Raw genomic sequence first — 17,516 nt, 5'->3', positions numbered from 1 at the left:
TTAGATATAGTATCAAGGGAAGTGGAGCAACATGAAGTTGAGGTGCAGATCAGCAATGATCTAACTGAATGGCAGAACAGAGTTGAGGAGCTGGATAATCTGCCCTGTTCCTATGCACCTCAAAATAATTTGAGGACAGGGGAACAGAGCCCAAACCAATATCAAACTAAGTCAACTAAGAAAAGCATTTCATAGCGGAATGTGAAGCCAATTCAGGGCACTGGTGTACTGAACATTTTAGTAGAACAGTTGAATAGAGGACAAGTTCATGACTCATTTGTCACATATCTGATCCAAATGTATTATTGGTAAAAATATGAGCCGAGGAAATGTACTTTTTGCTCCCCTACCTATCTTGGAGCAAAATTGCAAAGACCACAGTCACTTTTGCCATCGCCTCTTTCAAACAGGCAGGAGAACAGCTCTGTCAGAAGCCTAGGAATAGGTTCCTCTAACTGTCATTAGAAGTTCTGAGCTTAAAGGAAAGGGAAGCAGATACCATATAATTGCAGAAGAAACAGAAGAGGAAGATAGAAATTGTGGCCTTTGAACGTGACTAATCTATTCTTGACTGTGGTTCCCTGTTTTCCCATCCTGATGGGATCCTTGATACAACCATACCATCTCCCATAGAGACTGATTTGGAGCCCCAATCTTGGCATTTTCTTTTAATCTGCCTATGTTGACTGAAATTTTTGGTCTCACTGCCAGACACAACATCATAGCAAATTGGTCTGTGTGGTGAGCTAACCATGGATAATCTAATGGCCCCATGCTAGAAGAAGTGCAGGTAAAAACATCTGGTGACAAAATTATTTATATCTCCTCAAAAGTCCAATAATCTGCAACACTTGCTATCTGGATTCACATAAGAATGATTAAGTGAATAAGGTCTCTGAGGACTGGCACCAGTAGAATTATGAGCATGAGTAGCTATGTTAGAGTAAGAGTCCTCAGGAAACGAAACAAAAATATTGTACAAGAATGTTTTGGAGATTATTGCCTATTACGTATTCATTTTGACATTGTAGCATCACTTGAAGAAGTTGGAGGGTCGTCGCCTGGACTATGACTACAAGAAGAAGCGACAGGGTAAAATCCCTGAGGAAGAGATCAGACAAGCCATGGAGAAATTCGATGAGTCCAAAGATGTGGCAGAAACTAGCATGTACAACCTTTTAGAAACTGATGTAAGAATGATATCATAAGTCCAGCTACTTTGTTCTGCTTTCTTTTTTCTATATGGCTATGACACTTTCTACATGATTTGGATAAAATAAAAGTGCTTTGAATATCAGTGACGGGATTACGTGTTGTGGTGAAGGCATTAGTTCGCATAAGGTTATATAAGATCTGGTGGCTTAATAAAGGCACCACTCAGTGCAGTACTGTATCATATCCAGACCAGGAATGCTCCTGTTTCGATTTTTATTCTGAAATTGCTGATCTCATTTGGACTTTGTACCTCTGGGTTAAATGTAAGAAGCCAGTATTCGGATTCCTGCTTCAGGTCACTGTTCAGTACCCTGCCAGAAGCTACACCTGCATAGATTATTATTAAAGGAGCAAATTAGACTCAGCTGTGATGCCCCTAGTCAAATAACACCCCTTTTTCACTAATGTAATGATCTCAGCAAAGGCCAGTACCTTTTGATGGAAAGGCAAGGAAATGGGATAAAATGATGACAAATGTTGTGAAATAATGCTTTTCTTGGTACATTTAGGAGCTCAATGATCACATTATACCTCCAAGAATTGAATTTCTGGTTTATATGAAATAGAAATGAAGTAACTGTTGCTTCATGCAATCATCCAATCCAAGCAATATAAGTTAAGTGGCTGTGCAACATTACAGCAACTAGCTGAAGCTTTATTGAGTGCACTGAGAACATTTACCAAGCTCCCATTGAAGTGTTGGTTAGATTTGTGATGAATCTAACTTCATTTCTCTAACAGCATAAAAGATTCTTTTGGCTATGCTCAATGTCAATTTGCACAATTTTATTGACAAACTGTCCAGCCTTCCAGCATTAGTCAGAGCAGAATGAATGTTTGGTTCTTCCCCAATTTGGAATGTTCTAATCCTGCAGATTGCCTCATCTACAAGGGCTGAGCCTAGGGATAATTTTAAAAATCAAAGTTTTGAAGATGGGCTCACACCCAAAGCAGAAATTGTGTCGGCTGTGCTGCTGGATACAGAAAAATACCCATGTAAACTGAAGTCCTGTCACTCAATTCATCTATCTGCTGTTTCTTCCCTTCCTTAACATTCTTGTCTCATTTCCTTTCATGTATGACCCCAAGTTCTTTTGGTGGCTAGTAGAGAAGGGCATAACTTAAATTGATATGGAAACTTATGTCATTGAAATTTCCCAAAGTATTTGACACAGTGCACCACTTATAGACTTCAGTGCTTGTTAATTCGGCAAACATAGTAACTATGGTTCAGCAGCAATATCCCAATGGGATGAATCAACATTCTGTGATTTTGATAGCATTGCTGGAGGGAGGAATGTTGATCAGGAGAATAATATTACTCTTATATAATACCAGCTTTAATGGGCGGACAGAACCTTATTTTAACCTCTCATTAACTGTAATCCTTAACTGCAGCATTCCCTTAATATTATACTTGAGAACTATGGTGTGCAGTAGGACTAATCAGAGATGTCCCATACCTTTTATTTTTCACGTATTCAGTTGAAATAGGATAGTAAGGGAAGGAAGAACCAGCAAAATTTATAAATCTAAATGGGTTTACGCATGAATCAGTCTTGTCTCTGTTAATAGGTATTGGGCAGGTGGGCCTGTTAGGATAGGGGACTAAGTCACTGCTTGTAATTGAATGAAAATCATTTTAACCACTTTAAACTATACTAAACCAAATGTGAATAATTTTCTTCCAGATCGAGCAGGTGAGTCAAATGTCTGCCCTGGTGGAGGCACAACTCGATTATCACAGACAAGCTGTACAAATTCTGGAGGAGCTCTCTGATAAATTAAAGGAAAGGTAAGAAACCAAATACATACTACCCAAGTCAGCAGTTAAGTGATAGAGGTTCTTCATTTGGTAACCCTTAACCTAAATGTACAGGCACATTTTTGTGGTATTGGAACCAAAGATGCATGACATGTTTTCCTCACCTGCTGACTGTGGAGGAAGATACCAGCTGATGTTGGTCAACCTGTGCTCTCTTCACCAACGCTTTAAATATCTTACTTAAATGGTGCACATTAAAAAAAGTGAAGAGTGATGGGTGCACATGTAACAGATGTCATTACTGGTAACTGCTGTCAGAATCAAGTAGGTGGGAAAAGGCTGAGATTGGCTAATAATGTTTGTGGCAAATAAAAATATCATGGTACTGTTGCAGTTCAAGGATATGGAAAATTTCTTTTGAGTTCATTCATTTTTGCTTTTGAGTGATCTCTTTAGCAATGTGCCACTATTCCAGCCCAAACTAAACCATTTTTGAAGAAACGTTTAGATTTAAATCACGCGTTTTATGACCCCAGGGTGTCCCAGAGCACTTTACAGCCAATAAAGTACTTCTTGTAAATGTAGTTACTGTTACAGGATAAAACTTCTGGGCTATGAAGGGATGGTGAAGAAGTTGCTAAAATTCATCTGTCAATTGTAGTCCCATTTTGAGATGCTTTATGTTCATAACAGTGTACAAATGGATGGAAATTGTGACAGCCCATTTGTCACAGGCAATTCTGTTGCTAAAAGCCTAGATTTATTTGTTATGATCATTAGATCATTTTTGCATCTTAGTGAGGTGTTGGGCCATTAGTTCCAACCTTTTAGGTTTCTTGCAGTAGCTGGAACCTCAGAAAAAAGTGCCTTTCCAATAGTCAGCCTTTGTATATCTGTCAAGCATACAATGGGGTCAACATAGGGTTGTGTGAGCCCTGTGTCTTGAGAGTTGGTGTCCTTACAATCTCACTAAATGCAATGTAAAAATAGCATAAATTAATACTGAACTTGAAGTTGTTAACTATTTAATATTCACTTCAGGATTAGTTTTGTTCCTTTTCCTTGTGTCCAAGTGGGGTGGGGGGTGGTGGGGTGCATGGCTGTCCATTAATTGGAGGTCTGTATGCTGAATTTAAAGCATGATGTATTATTCTTTGGCTTTGCATTTCTACCTGATAAAGACACTGTGCTTTCTGAATTCTCAGAATACCTGCTGTTGCACAGTCTGGAATCAGTTTCTTTGGAAACTGATCTCTTTCTAAAAGCCTGATTCATTGCAAACGTTTCTTTCTGGTGCTAAGATTGTTGGCCAGGAAAGCTTATTTTAAAAATGGGAAAATAGATGGCATAGCTGCTCAAAGCAAGTAGCTCTAGATCTTTGAACGTTGAGGAAATTTTCGCCTGTGTTCTGTGAAGCACGAAGCCCATCCTAGCTATCCCATTGTGAATGTACCATGTGTCGGCTTTTCAAAGCAAACATCCACAGTTCCAAATGGATGTAGTTAGAAATACAATGGTCTCACTTCAGTTTATTCCTTCCCCTTCCCCAGTGTTTGTTTTTTTTTGTCTCCCCCCTCCCTTCCTTCCTTCCTCTACATTAAACTCTGAATGAGTGGTTTGGTGAAGAGGAAGCATTTTAATATTGATAAGTGCAGAGAAAATGACACTCTTGATTTGCAACTTTTAGAAAAAAAAACAATAGGGTTGAGGCCCTGTTTTCTACTGTGTCTGACAAACTCGGGGGATCCACAAAAAGTCAGATTGCAGTTATGGTTGCAAGTTTACACTGATATTGTACTGACAGCATCAGAGAGGTACAGGTGAATTGGTAATAACAGACTAATAATATAAAAACTTCATCAAGGTGGTATGGCTATTAATCAGAGCCATCTAGTGGCTAAAAGCATACCCTCATTACTGTATACAGGCTAGAAACTCGACTTCTGTTGAAGGGTCATGAGGACTCGAAACGTCACCTCTTTTCTTCTCCGCCGATGCTGCCAGACCTGCTGAGTTTTCCAGGTAATTCTGTTTTTGTTTTGGATTTCCAGCATCCGCAGTTTTTTTGTTTTTATCATTGCGGATTTATCTGGCTAGAGCTGGCAGATGTCAGCTAGAGCAGTTTTTGGTGTGTCACAACTAACTGATGCCTCCAAGTCAGGAAAAGACATTATCTCCTCATACTATCCAGTAATGTATATTCGAAAGTGTGTGTGGACAAGATTGGACTTGGCTGTGATAATTCACTGGCCCATCAAACTTCATTGTCTAGATTCACAAGGAAGAAATTATTCATTGGGCCAGATCCCATATGACTGTTGGTGTCTCTGCATTACATTTCAGCTGGAGTCCAATACCTTCACAAGAAGGACAAGGGATAGAAGGGAGTTGGGGAGTCTTTTCTTCCAACTGGCTAGGGAACTGTGACATGATGTCATGCAGCCCTGCCACATCCAGTTGTCAATGCTGATGGATAATTAAACAACTAACAGGAGTAGGAGGCTCCACAAGTATCCTCATCCTCAATGATGGAGAAGTCCAGCATAACAGTGCAAAAGACAAGGCTGAAGCACTTGCAGCCACCTTCAGCCAGAAGTGCCAGGTGGATGACCTATCTCGGCCTCCCCCTGCGGTCCCCAGCATCACAGATGCCACTCTTCAGCCAATTTGACTCACTCTGTGAAACGGTTGAATGCACTGGATACTCCAAAGGCAATGGGACCTGGCAATATTCCAACAATAGTACTGAAGAATTGTGCCCCATAAGGCCATAAGATGTAGGAGCAGGAATAGGCCATTCGACCCATAAGTCTGCTCCGCCATTCAATGAGATCATGGCTGATCTGATAATCCTCAACTCCACTTTCCTGCCTTTTCCCCATAGCCCTAGGTTCCCTTGCTGATTAAAAATCTGCCTATCGCAGCCTTGAATATACTTAATGACCCAGCCTCGACAGCCCTCTGCAGTAAAGAATTCCACAGAATGACTACCCTCTGAGAGAAGAAATTCCTCCTCATCCCTGTTTTAAATGGGCACCCCCTTACTCAGAGGTTATGCCCTCTGGCCCTAGACTCTCCCACAAGGGGAAACAACTTCTCAGCATCTACCCTGTCAAGCCCCCTACGAATCTTATGTTTCAATAAGGTTAATTCTCATTCTTCTAAATTCCAATGAGTACAGGCCCAACCTACTCAACCTCTCCTCATAAAATTCAACCTAGTGAACCTTCTCTGGTCTGCCTCCAATGTCAGTATATCTTTCCTTAGATAAGGGGACCAAAATTGTTCACTGTACTCTAGGTATGGTCTAACTAGTGCCTTGTATAGTTTTTGCAAGACTTCCCTATTTTTATACTCCGTTCCCTTTGAAATTAAGGCCAATATTCCATTTGCCTCCCCTATTACCTGTTGAACTTGTATGTTAGCTTTTTGTGATTCATGCACAAGGACTGCCGAATCCCTCTGTGCTGCAACCTTCTGCAGTCTTTCTCCATTTAAATAATATTCAGCTCCTCTTCTTCCTGCCAAAGTGGATAACCTCACATTTTCCCACATTATATTCCATCTGCCAAGTTTTTACCTACTCACTTAACCTGTCCATATCCCTCTGTAGACTCCTTGTGTCATCCTCACCACTTATCTGCCCACCTATTTTTGTCTCATCCGCAAACTTGGCGATAGTACATTCACTTCTCTCATCTAAGTCATTAATATATATTGTAAATAATTGAGGTCCCAACACTGATCCCCGTGGCACTCCACTAGTTGTAGGTTGCCATCCTGAAAATGGCCCCCTTATCCCAATGCTTTGTCTTTTATTAGTTAGCCAATCCTCTATCCGTGCTAATATACTACACCCAACACCATGGGCTCTTATTAAGTAGCCTTATGTGCGGCCTTATCAAAAGCCTTTTGGAAGTCCAAATATATTACATCTACTTGTTCCTCTTTATTTATCCTGCTTGTTACCTCCTCAAAGAATTCCAATAAATTTGTCAGGCATGATTTCCCTGTCATGAAGCCATGCTGACTCTGCATGTATTTCTAAATGCTGTACTATTACACCCTTTATAATAGACTCCAACATTTTCCCAATGAGAGATGTTAAGCTAACTGGCCTGTAGTTGCCTGTTTCTTGCCTCCCTCCTTTTTTGAATAAGGGTGTTACATTGGCCTTTCTCCAATCCTATGGAGCTTTTCCACAATCTAAGGATTCTTGGAAGATTACTACCAGTGCATCCACTATCTCTGTAGCTACATCATTTAATATCCTAGGATGCAACCCATCAGGCACAGGGGACATATCGGCCTTAGGTGATTTCCAGATGCTTTTGCTTGTGCCCAAAGCAAGAGACCACTTTCACAGGCAACATTTTGCATGAAGTAATCTGGTAGCAAGCCGCAATGAATCATTTCATTGATGAGCTACATGCTGTAAATATAGATATTCACCATAAGTTCATGGCCTCTTAGAATGATGAGTACTTGACAGACTATATCTCAGGCTAAAAACTGAATCAGGTTAATTAAATAAAATTAAAGAGAAATAAGAGTGAATACTGTAGATTTCACTAGGTTGCAGAACTTTGGTTAACACACTCTTCCTATTTCAAAGAACAAAACTGCAGAAATCAGTCATTCTTCTAACTTGCAACATGTTTGTGAAGAAAAGTGTCATGAAACTAAAATCCTTTATTACCCTCAACCAGACAACCATGTTCCAAAAGTGGACTCCAGAATCAGGAAAAGCTTCCAGTATTTTTTTCTCTCAGATGGGCTCTGAATATGAAGTGTTAGTCAACAATATCATCAAATACAAAAACAGCATTACCTGGAAAAACTCAGCAGGTCTGGCAGCATCGGCGGAGAAGAAAAGAGTTGACGTTTCGAGTCCTCATGACCCTTCGACAGAACTTGAGTTTGAGTCCAAGAAAGAGTTGAAATATAAGCTGGTTTAAGGTGTGTGTGTGGGGGGCGGAGAGATAGAGAGAGAGAGAGAGGTGGGGGTGTGGTTGTAGGGACAAACAAGCGGTGATAGAAGCAGATCATCAAAAGATGTCAATGACAATAGTACAATAGAACACATAGGTGTTAAAGTTAAAGTTGGTGATATTATCTAAACAAATGTGCTAATTAAGAATGGATGGTAGGGCACTCAAGGTATAGCTCTAGTGGGGTTTGTTTGTTTTTTTTATACAATGGAAATAGGTGGGAAAAGGAAAATCTTTATAATTTATTGGAAAAAAAAGGAAGGGGGAAACAGAAAGGGGGTGGGGATGGGGGAGGGAGCTCACGACCTAAAGTTGTTGAATCCAATATTCAGTCCGGAAGGCTGTAAAGTCCCTAGTCGGAAGATGAGGTGTTGTTCCTCCAGTTTACGTTGGGCTTCACTGGAACAATGCAGCAAGCCAAGGACAGACATGTGGGCAAGAGAGCAGGGTGGAGTGTTAAAATGGCAAGCGACAGGGAGGTTTGGGTCATTCTTGCGGACAGACTGCAGGTGTTCTGCAAAGCGGTCGCCCAGTTTACATTTGGTCTCTCCAATGTAGAGGAGACCACATTGGGAGCAACGAATGCAGTAGACTAAGTTGGGGGAAATGCAAGTGAAATGCTGCTTCACTTGAAAGGAATGTTTGGGTCCTTGGACAGTGAGGAGAGAGGAAGTGAAGGGGCAGGTGTTGCATCTTTTGCGTGGGCATGGGGTGGTGCCATAGGAGGGGGTTGAGGAGTAGGGGGTGATGGAGGAGTGGACCAGGGTGTCCCGGAGGGAGCGATCCCTACGGAATGCCGATAAGGGGGGTGAAGGGAAGATGTGTTTGGTGGTGGCATCATGCTGGAGTTGGCGGAAATGGCGGAGGATGATCCTTTGAATGCGGAGGCTGGTGGGGTGATAAGTGAGGACAAGGGGGACCCTATCATGTTTCTGGGAGGGAGGAGAAGGCGTGAGGGCGGATGCGCGGGAGATGGGCCGGACACGGTTGAGGGCCCTGTCAACGACGGTCGTTGACAGGGCCCTCAACCGTGTCTGGCCCATCTCCCGCGCATCCGCCCTCACGCCTTCTCCTCCCTCCCAGAAACATGATAGGGTCCCCCTTGTCCTCACTTATCACCCCACCAGCCTCCGCATTCAAAGGATCATCCTCCGCCATTTCCGCCAACTCCAGCATGATGCCACCACCAAACACATCTTCCCTTCACCCCCCCATCGGCATTCCGTAGGGATCGCTCCCTCCGGGACACCCTGGTCCACTCCTCCATCACCCCCTACTCCTCAACCCCCTCCTATGGCACCACCCCATGCCCATGCAAAAGATGCAATACCTGCCCCTTCACTTCCTTTCTCCTCACCGTCCAAGGACCCAAACATTCCTTTCAAGTGAAGCAGCATTTCACTTGCATTTCCCCCAACTTAGTCTACTGCATTCGTTGCTCCCAATGTGGTCTCCTCTACATTGGAGAGACCAAACGTAAACTGGGTGACCGCTTTGCAGAACACCTGCGGTCTGTCCGCAAGAATGACCCAAACCTCCCTGTCGCTTGCCATTTTAACACTCCAACCTGCTCTCTTGCCCACATGTCTGTCCTTGGCTTGCTGCATTGTTCCAGTGAAGGCCAACGCAAACTGGAGGAACAACACCTCATCTTCCGACTAGGCACTTTACAGCCTTCCGGACTGAATATTGAATTCAACAACTTTAGGTCGTGAGCTCCCTCCCCCATCCCCACCCCCTTTCTGTTTCCCCCTTCCTTTTTTTTCCAATAAATTATAAAGATTTTCCTTTTCCCACCTATTTCCATTGTATAAAAAAAAACAAACAAACCCCACTAGAGCTATACCTTGAGTGCCCTACCATCCATTCTTAATTAGCACATTTGTTTAGATAATATCACCAACTTTAACACCTATGTGTTCTATTGTACTATTGTCATTGACATCTTTTGATGATCTGCTTCTATCACTGCTTGTTTGTCCCTACAACCACACCCCCACCTCTCTCTCTCTCTCTCTATCTCTCCGCCCCCCACACACACACCTTAAACCAGCTTATATTTCAACTCTTTCTTGGACTCAAACTCAAGTTCTGTCGAAGGGTCATGAGGACTCGAAACGTCAACTCTTTTCTTCTCCGCCGATGCTGCCAGACCTGCTGAGTTTTTCCAGGTAATTCTGTTTTTGTTTTGGATTTCCAGCATCCGCAGTTTTTTTGTTAATATCATCAAATATCCTGGCTGAAATGTCTGCCACAACAGACTCACCACTGGTCTGCCAGCAAACCCAGAAAATTAGCCCTGACTCTTTCTTGAAGCCTGGCCGTTGACATTAACTGTTTCTAGCACTTGGATGAACTTTATGTCTAACACTGATTAGGCAGTGCACCTAGACAGAGGTGATTTGCCACCATTGAATTGACATACACAATTTGGACTCATATGCTTATTTCATATACATAATAGATGGGCTACTTTTTAAACAAGTCGTAATCGAGTTACAAGGGCCACAAGCTGGCCAGCTACCATAATCCTATAAGGATGATTAAAATATTTTAAAATTTGACGATCTATCACAGTGCTGGTGGTCCCTCTAACAATACTTGTAACTAATTCCTTTGAGTTTAAAAACCAGAAGTTGTACCCTTTTGTAGATAAGTTTCTAATTGGAGAATTTGTTCGATTATGTGTTTAAGCACAAGAGTTGATTAACTTTCAGGTAAATCATACCAAACCTACCTTAGAATATCGGGAGACTGAGTAAGCCTGAAAAAAAATGATCGAAAATGATGCAAGCAGCATGAGAAGTTTGTTTAAGAACTACAAACATTAATGTTAGTTTTATAGGAAGTGTTCCAGAGCAACTAGAATAATGCAACCTGAAGATTATGGGTTTTACTTTCAGAAATACATACAAGTCATTACACACAACTAACCATTTGGCCCAACCAATCAGCTCATGTTGCATTTTCACTCTTCAAGCAAGCAAACATTCCCAATGACGTTTACCCACTTGTTTCTATATCCTTTTGTCCCTGTCTCCTGCAATCACCTGTCCAATCAAATTTTGAATGTTGATGTAGTTTCTCCCTCAATCAAGGACATCACAGCTTTTTGTATAAAGATATTTCTCCTAATCTTTTCTGTTGAACCCTATATCTATTATATCTTGTTCTAGGCCCTGCAGCTACTGGAAATAACTTGCCTTCCCTATCCCACCTCAAATGCTTCTATCGTATCATCTTGTTATCTGCATTTATCTAACAAAAAGGCCCCATTTTTCATATATGCCAAACAGCTTCCTGGTGAATCTGCATCATACTTCTATAAAAGCTCCACAACCTAGGTATAGTATGAGGTGCGATACTGCGCACAGTACTCAGACTTGGGTCTTACACCAGCTCATCTTTACATCTTAGTTCTTAAATTTTATACTCATGATAAAACTTAAAGCCACAAAATAGAGGCACTGGAACTTTATCAACCTGGGATGCTGTCGTTGATGTGCTGTACTCCCAAATGCCTTTGCTCTTCCACAACACCAGGCCTACTTCCATTCAGACCATAAGGACTGTTTTTCACTTATCTAGAACGTATTACTTCACACTTAGTAACATTAAATTCCGACGGCTATTTTATAAATACCCTTTTGCAGCTTCTTTGTTTTGTAGAGAGTTAACTATCCTTCCTATTTTGATATTACCTTCAAATTTTAGCCCCACTCCCTCTGTGTATAGCCAAATTATTCATATACACAGTGTGATGACCTTTGATCTGGAAGCAGCACATTATGGAAATTTTTTAATATCTTTAAAATGTCTGTGGAATCTGTAATTGTTTTTAGGGATATTTGAAAAGGACTTTTAAAAGTTTGCATCAAGTATAAAGGGTTCAATTGTACATATCTTGGATAATAAGAAATCCTGGTCCAAGTGATCTGCTGATCCTTGACCTAGAAGCAGCACCAAAAGGAAGTTGAGACCAGAAGCTGTTTGGCTGGTAGATACAAAAAAGAGCTGCAAGCAGAGAAGCTGAAGGGTGAAGGTGATCAGCACACACATGCAGACACAAAGAGAAAGCAGACAGAAACAAAGACGAACATAGAATTCTGTGAGGAGAAGAAGCAAATCACTCTCAGGAAGAGGTCAGTTTTTCTGTTTGGCAGAAAGGGAGACAGGAGCTCTTGGGGGTACTGTGTGAGCTGGCTAAAAAGGTCATTGGAGTTTAGAAGAATGAGAGGTAACTTTATTGAAACATGTAAGATTCTTAGAGGGCTTGACAGGTTAGATGCTGAGAGGTTGTTTCCCCTTGTGGAAGACTCTAGTACTAGAGGGCATAATCTTAGAGTAAGGGGTTACCCATTTAAGACAGAGATGAGGAGCAATTTCTTCTCTGAGGGTAGTCAATCTGTGGAGCTCTTTTTAGGGCTCTGCAGAGGGCTGTACAGGCTGTGATAGACAGATTTTAAATCAATTACGGAATCCAGGGTTATGGGGAAAAGGCAGGAAAATGGAGTTGAGGATTATCAGATCAGCCATGATCTCATTGAATGGCGGAGCAGACTCGATGGACCGAATGGCCTACTTCTGCTCCTATGTCTTATGGCCTATCACCTGGAAAGCTGTGTGAACTAAATACTAAGAGATACTAAAGAGCTGGGTGTTTTCCCAGAAGTGGCCAAACCATGAACTGGGGTGTTATTGGTCAGTTGATTGAAAAAGATCTGGAAAGCTACCCATCAGGACTGTCATGGCCCGAGGGAGAGAGTGTTCGTAGAAGTGTGCCTTGTGATGATAATCATACCCATGAAACTTGAAGGTGAAAGCTGTGTAATAGAGAACAGCATATTGTGGAACTCTGGAACAGCATAGCGGTGCATGTGTGCGGGATGTGATGCAAATACCTGTGATTGCCTAAGACGTATCTTTGTTGCATCAATTATTTAAAGTGAAATTTACCCCTCTTATTTGAAGTATTGTTTTCCTGTTAGTTCATTGGTAATTTGCTTTGATTCTGAATAGTGTTAAAGCTACGAAAAGTAGAATCTTGTTGATAGTTTCTTCATTTCAGGGTCATTTTGGTTTAATGTTTCCCCAAGGGGATCGTAACAACAGAAGTGAACTCTGAGACATCATTATTTACTGCCAACTACTCTCAAAGCATCTCTTTACCTCCTACATTTTTTTACATTTCAAACAACTTCTAGCCTGGTTTGTCATCCTGTCTCTGAATTTCACAATCCTTAATCTTCACTCATAATTTTTGATATCTTAAAATCCTTCCAACTACATCCATTGCATTTCCTAATTTATCATATCTAATAGCTCTGCAAAGAACTGAGGGACTTTTTGGGCCTGATTGCCCCTTTGGAATCCATACTGGCTACTTCGAGCTATAGTCTCTTTATCTAGATATGCAGTAATGTCAGCCTTAATTAAGGGCTCTAAAATTTTCCCTACCGCAGATGACTTATAATTAACTAGATTAGCGCTCTACACTTATTTTCTTAAATGGGTACTATACTGGCCAACCTCAAGCCCTATGGGGCACATCCACACTCAGTTAAACCCCTGAAATACAACTTCAAGGGCCTTGGCAATTTCCTGCCTCATCTTCATTATCCTAGAATTTATCCCTTTGGGTGATTGCACTTGATCTCCCTTTAGCCTAAGTTGCATTGTAAAAAAAAATTTGCTGAATTCTCTCTTGATCATTTCGGGACTCCTTGTTTTCTCTACTAAAATACTTTTTAAATACTTTGACCATTTACAAATTGACAACCCTCTTCCCTCAAGTCCAATCTTGGTTTTAATTATTCTCTTTTTACTGGTATACTTGCAAAATATTTCACCTTTCCTTTTTGTGTTTTGAATTTTCACCCTCATGCCCTCTCTTGTCTTTACTTATCCTGTTCTTAACCTCTTTTCTTATTTTCCTATTCTCCTTAGCATTTTCATTATCTCTTTAAGCCCTTCTCTTATTTTTTTTAATTGGTTTCTTATCTCTATTTTTCCGTGGCATCTTGAAACTACTGGTAGTTGAAAAAGTATAGTCCAATCTCTCCTCTTTAAAAATATGTTTAACTCTAAGCTGGTTTAATTTGTTGCAGATGTTGGAGTGTTTGAGCTAGTGAGTCATGCTCACGTGTGCAGTACAGAGTGTTTTGAATGTATGACTACAGCTGCAAACTTTTTTTTAATGTAATTTGGGATTTAAAGTAGATTTTCCAATGTTGGAGAAGGCATGGAGAGATACTGGATAAGGGAGAGACTTAAAACTGGGCTTCCTTTTAAAGCCACATCACAAATGAGAAGTATTAGTAAAAGGCCTAAACAAAGTCCAAGTTACCCATTACTGTGATCTGGTTTATCTTTCACAATCTCCCCATCTAGTGTGATTCCTGAGTAAGGGCAGGAAAGCAATGCCAGCTTTCTGGCAGTGCTATTTTGCAGTATCCTTGATTATTTGTTAGCTCGGTTGGCAGTGCTATTCTGTTAGTGAGTTGTTCAGCAATAGGTTCCAATAGTTGTCACACTGCCTGATTGAAGCTTGGAGTTATAATTGGCATTTGTTGACCCTACATTGGGAAATGGAACATCATTTCCTACATCTGATCAATATTCGATGACCCTTGCAGATGTATGAATGACAGGAGAGGTGGAGGAATAGCCTATTAATACTAACTTTTCAAGTTCATGGGCAAAGAATTTCCACTTGGGCAAGATGTAGCAGTCATGGAATTGTACCCCTGACTATTGAACAGCATGTTCTCGGTCACTGTCGCTGAATTTAATTGGCAGTTTGTGGTGAAGACGTATTGACCAAGGTGATAGAATTCAACTTTTTATTGATTATATGTGCTGTTGTGTTCTGACCATAGGGGAGATTGGAGCTATAGTGTAAATGTTGATCATGTTCTGTGCAATTTAATTAGCAGCATCATTCTGAAAACTTTTATCTAACCTTGATTCAGATGAGAGGGAATTTAATTGCCTTATAAACCACAAATAATTACAGGTGACTTTCAAATTTGCAAATAATGCATTCAAAAGATCATCCTCCACCAACTCCAGCATGATGCCACCACCAAACACATCTTCCCCTTACCTCCTCTGTCAGCATCCCTTAGGGACCGTTCCCTCCATGACACCCTGATCCACTCCTCTTTCACCCCCAACTCCTCATCCCCTTCCCACTGCATCTCCTCATGCAATCGCCGAAGGTCCAATGCCTGCCCCTTTACCTCCTCCCTCCTCGCTCTCCTAAGCTCCAAACACTCCTTTCAGGCGAAACAGCACTTCACTTGCACCTCCTTCAGTTTGGTCTACTTCATTCACTGTTCCCAAAGTGGTGGTCTCTATTTTGGGGAGACTAAATGCAGACTGGGTGACCGCTTTGCAGAACACCTTCGCTCAGTCTGCAAGCATGACCCAGGCCTTCCTGTTGCTTGCCATTTCAACACAGTATCTTGCTCCCATGTCCACACGTCTGTCCTTGGCCTGCTGCAATCTTCCAATGAAGCCCAACGCAAATTGGAGGAAGAGCACCTCATCTTTCAGTTAGGCACTTTACAGCTTTCTGGACTTAACGTTGAGTTCTCTCCTCCATTTTTATCCAATCTTTTTATTTTTATTTACTTATTCTCTTATTTTTTTCTATATTTTTATTTATTTATCAATCCTTACCGTTAGGCTACTATCAGCACCTAATTTAGTCTTTAACACTACCATTAACACTTCCTTTGCCTTATGTCCATGTTATCTTTGTCAAATTTCTCTCTAGCATTTGTGTTTTTATTTCAGATTTCTAGCATCTGCAGTATCTTTGAGAATTTATTTGTTTTAACATTTGCTGGTCCTAAACAAAATGTATTTTTTTATATAATAAAACAACCAGAGTTTCAACTCCTATCCAGTAACTAACTACTGGAAAATGGAAATCTGGCAAGGATAATATCAGACTCATGTCTGGGCCTCTCTCATGGTTGAATGATCTGCTGATGCTCAGTCTAGAAGCATGGAACCACTGGAGTGGTGGGGTGGAGGTGTGAGGTGGTAACTGTAGAGTAGTGTGGCTGCCTGGTCTGTGCAACCACATTCCAAACCACATGAGCACTTTAAGAACAGAAGGGGTGAAAATTGGAGGAACAAGACAAAACAGACTGCATCTGATATTTTTTTAAGTCTCAACTGGTTGTTGGATGACATTCTCGGTAGTCTTAAGTAAGTTAACTGTTTAGATTAGTTTATTTTGGGATTCATCAGATAGCTTTTCTTCATTCACAGCCAGCTGCTCACTCTGCATTGTCACCTGCTGTTTCAGTTCAGCATTTCCAAAAAGATACATTTTTGAGACTTCAGGAAGCTCTCGGGCGCCCTTGTGTGTTTACTCGAGTATGGTTTTCCCTTTCGGCACTTTACTAGGGGTTTTCTGTGCCTCTTTATTAAGCTGTGCGCTTGACAGCTTGAAGATTTAAAATATTCTTCAAAGGCTTTTAATATTTCATCGGAGCTGGTTGAGGATTCATCAATGCACTGCATTAGGATTACTTCTTCAGCAAATTCACCAAATCAGTTTAAAAAGGTATTAATCTGGACTTTTTCTGACTTTCTGCTTAGACCTGATGTACTCTGGTGGTTTAAAAATTCTCTTTTCCAGGACACCCAATTTCCCATTAGGTTTGGCCCTTGGATGAGTTCAAACTGATCTGGTAAGGTGGATTTTTGATCCATGGTTAAAACATTTTAAAGTGTAAGTTCAGCTTTAAGAAGCTGCTGAAATTCGGGCTGATGCCGCTGTTCATTTGAAGACAGAGGGTTTACCCGCACCTGCGAGTTTTGGCAGCTCCTGCTGCAATGGCACTTGTGCTCAGCCTTGAAGATATTTTAAACGATGGCTGCTCGGATCGTCCAGCTGCAGCCTTCTCTGTTTCAGCACTATACTTTAGGGTCGTGAAAGATTGAATCATGGTCCTTAAAGCTGATACTTTAGTCTCAATTATTCCGAGTTAATTATTCATTTTTCTTCTCTGAGCAAGTTTGGACACCAACTCAGAAATCTGTTTTTTCTGACAGAACTTTTAAGTGGCAATTTCTGACCGCTCAACTATTTAAACGTTTCTCAGGACCTGTTTTTTCCTGGAATTTAAAAGTTTTAGCTCACCCCCACTAGATCTGCTGGGAATTGAAGCTGGATTTCCAAGAGATCCTATGGAGTCTTCTGCTGCAGTGAGGAATTTTAAAATGATGCCTTCAGCTTCCAGACCTTCCTTTGGAGCTTTTCCCTGGCAATTTTCCTCTGCATTTCTGCTTCTCGAGCTTTTCTTCAGGTCAGAATTCTTCTTCGAGTTTTTTTTCTTTTGACTTACAGGATTTTAGTTTTTCTCTGCATTTTTTGCGTGGTTTTGGGTTTTTCCCATTCGAAAATCCACCATGTTGTGGAGTGTTGCATACCGTTCGCTAGGTCTTACTAAAGTCTTTGTAGTTTGAAGTAAGTTACTGTATATATTTATTTACAAAAGAACTATGTACAAAGGAGCTGTCTCCAT

General features: G+C 41.1%; 1 protein-coding gene across 1 annotated transcript in view; it reads left to right on the top strand.

Annotated features, from left to right (window-relative positions):
• sh3gl1b (SH3-domain GRB2-like 1b) overlaps positions 1–17,516 on the top strand; it is a 126,392-nt gene that overhangs the window by 92,611 nt on the left and 16,265 nt on the right. Inside the window, exons 6-7 of the mRNA XM_041204672.1 lie at positions 1,032–1,190; positions 2,907–3,010. Of these exons, the coding sequence (XP_041060606.1) occupies positions 1,032–1,190; positions 2,907–3,010 (263 nt within the window). The remainder of the gene's footprint in view (positions 1–1,031; positions 1,191–2,906; positions 3,011–17,516) is intronic.

Source organism: Carcharodon carcharias, chromosome 14 (assembly GCF_017639515.1).
Source record: "Carcharodon carcharias isolate sCarCar2 chromosome 14, sCarCar2.pri, whole genome shotgun sequence".
NCBI lineage: Eukaryota > Metazoa > Chordata > Chondrichthyes > Lamniformes > Lamnidae > Carcharodon > Carcharodon carcharias.
Note: the sequence above shows the minus strand (reverse complement) of the source record. Positions and strands in the feature narration are given on the sequence as shown.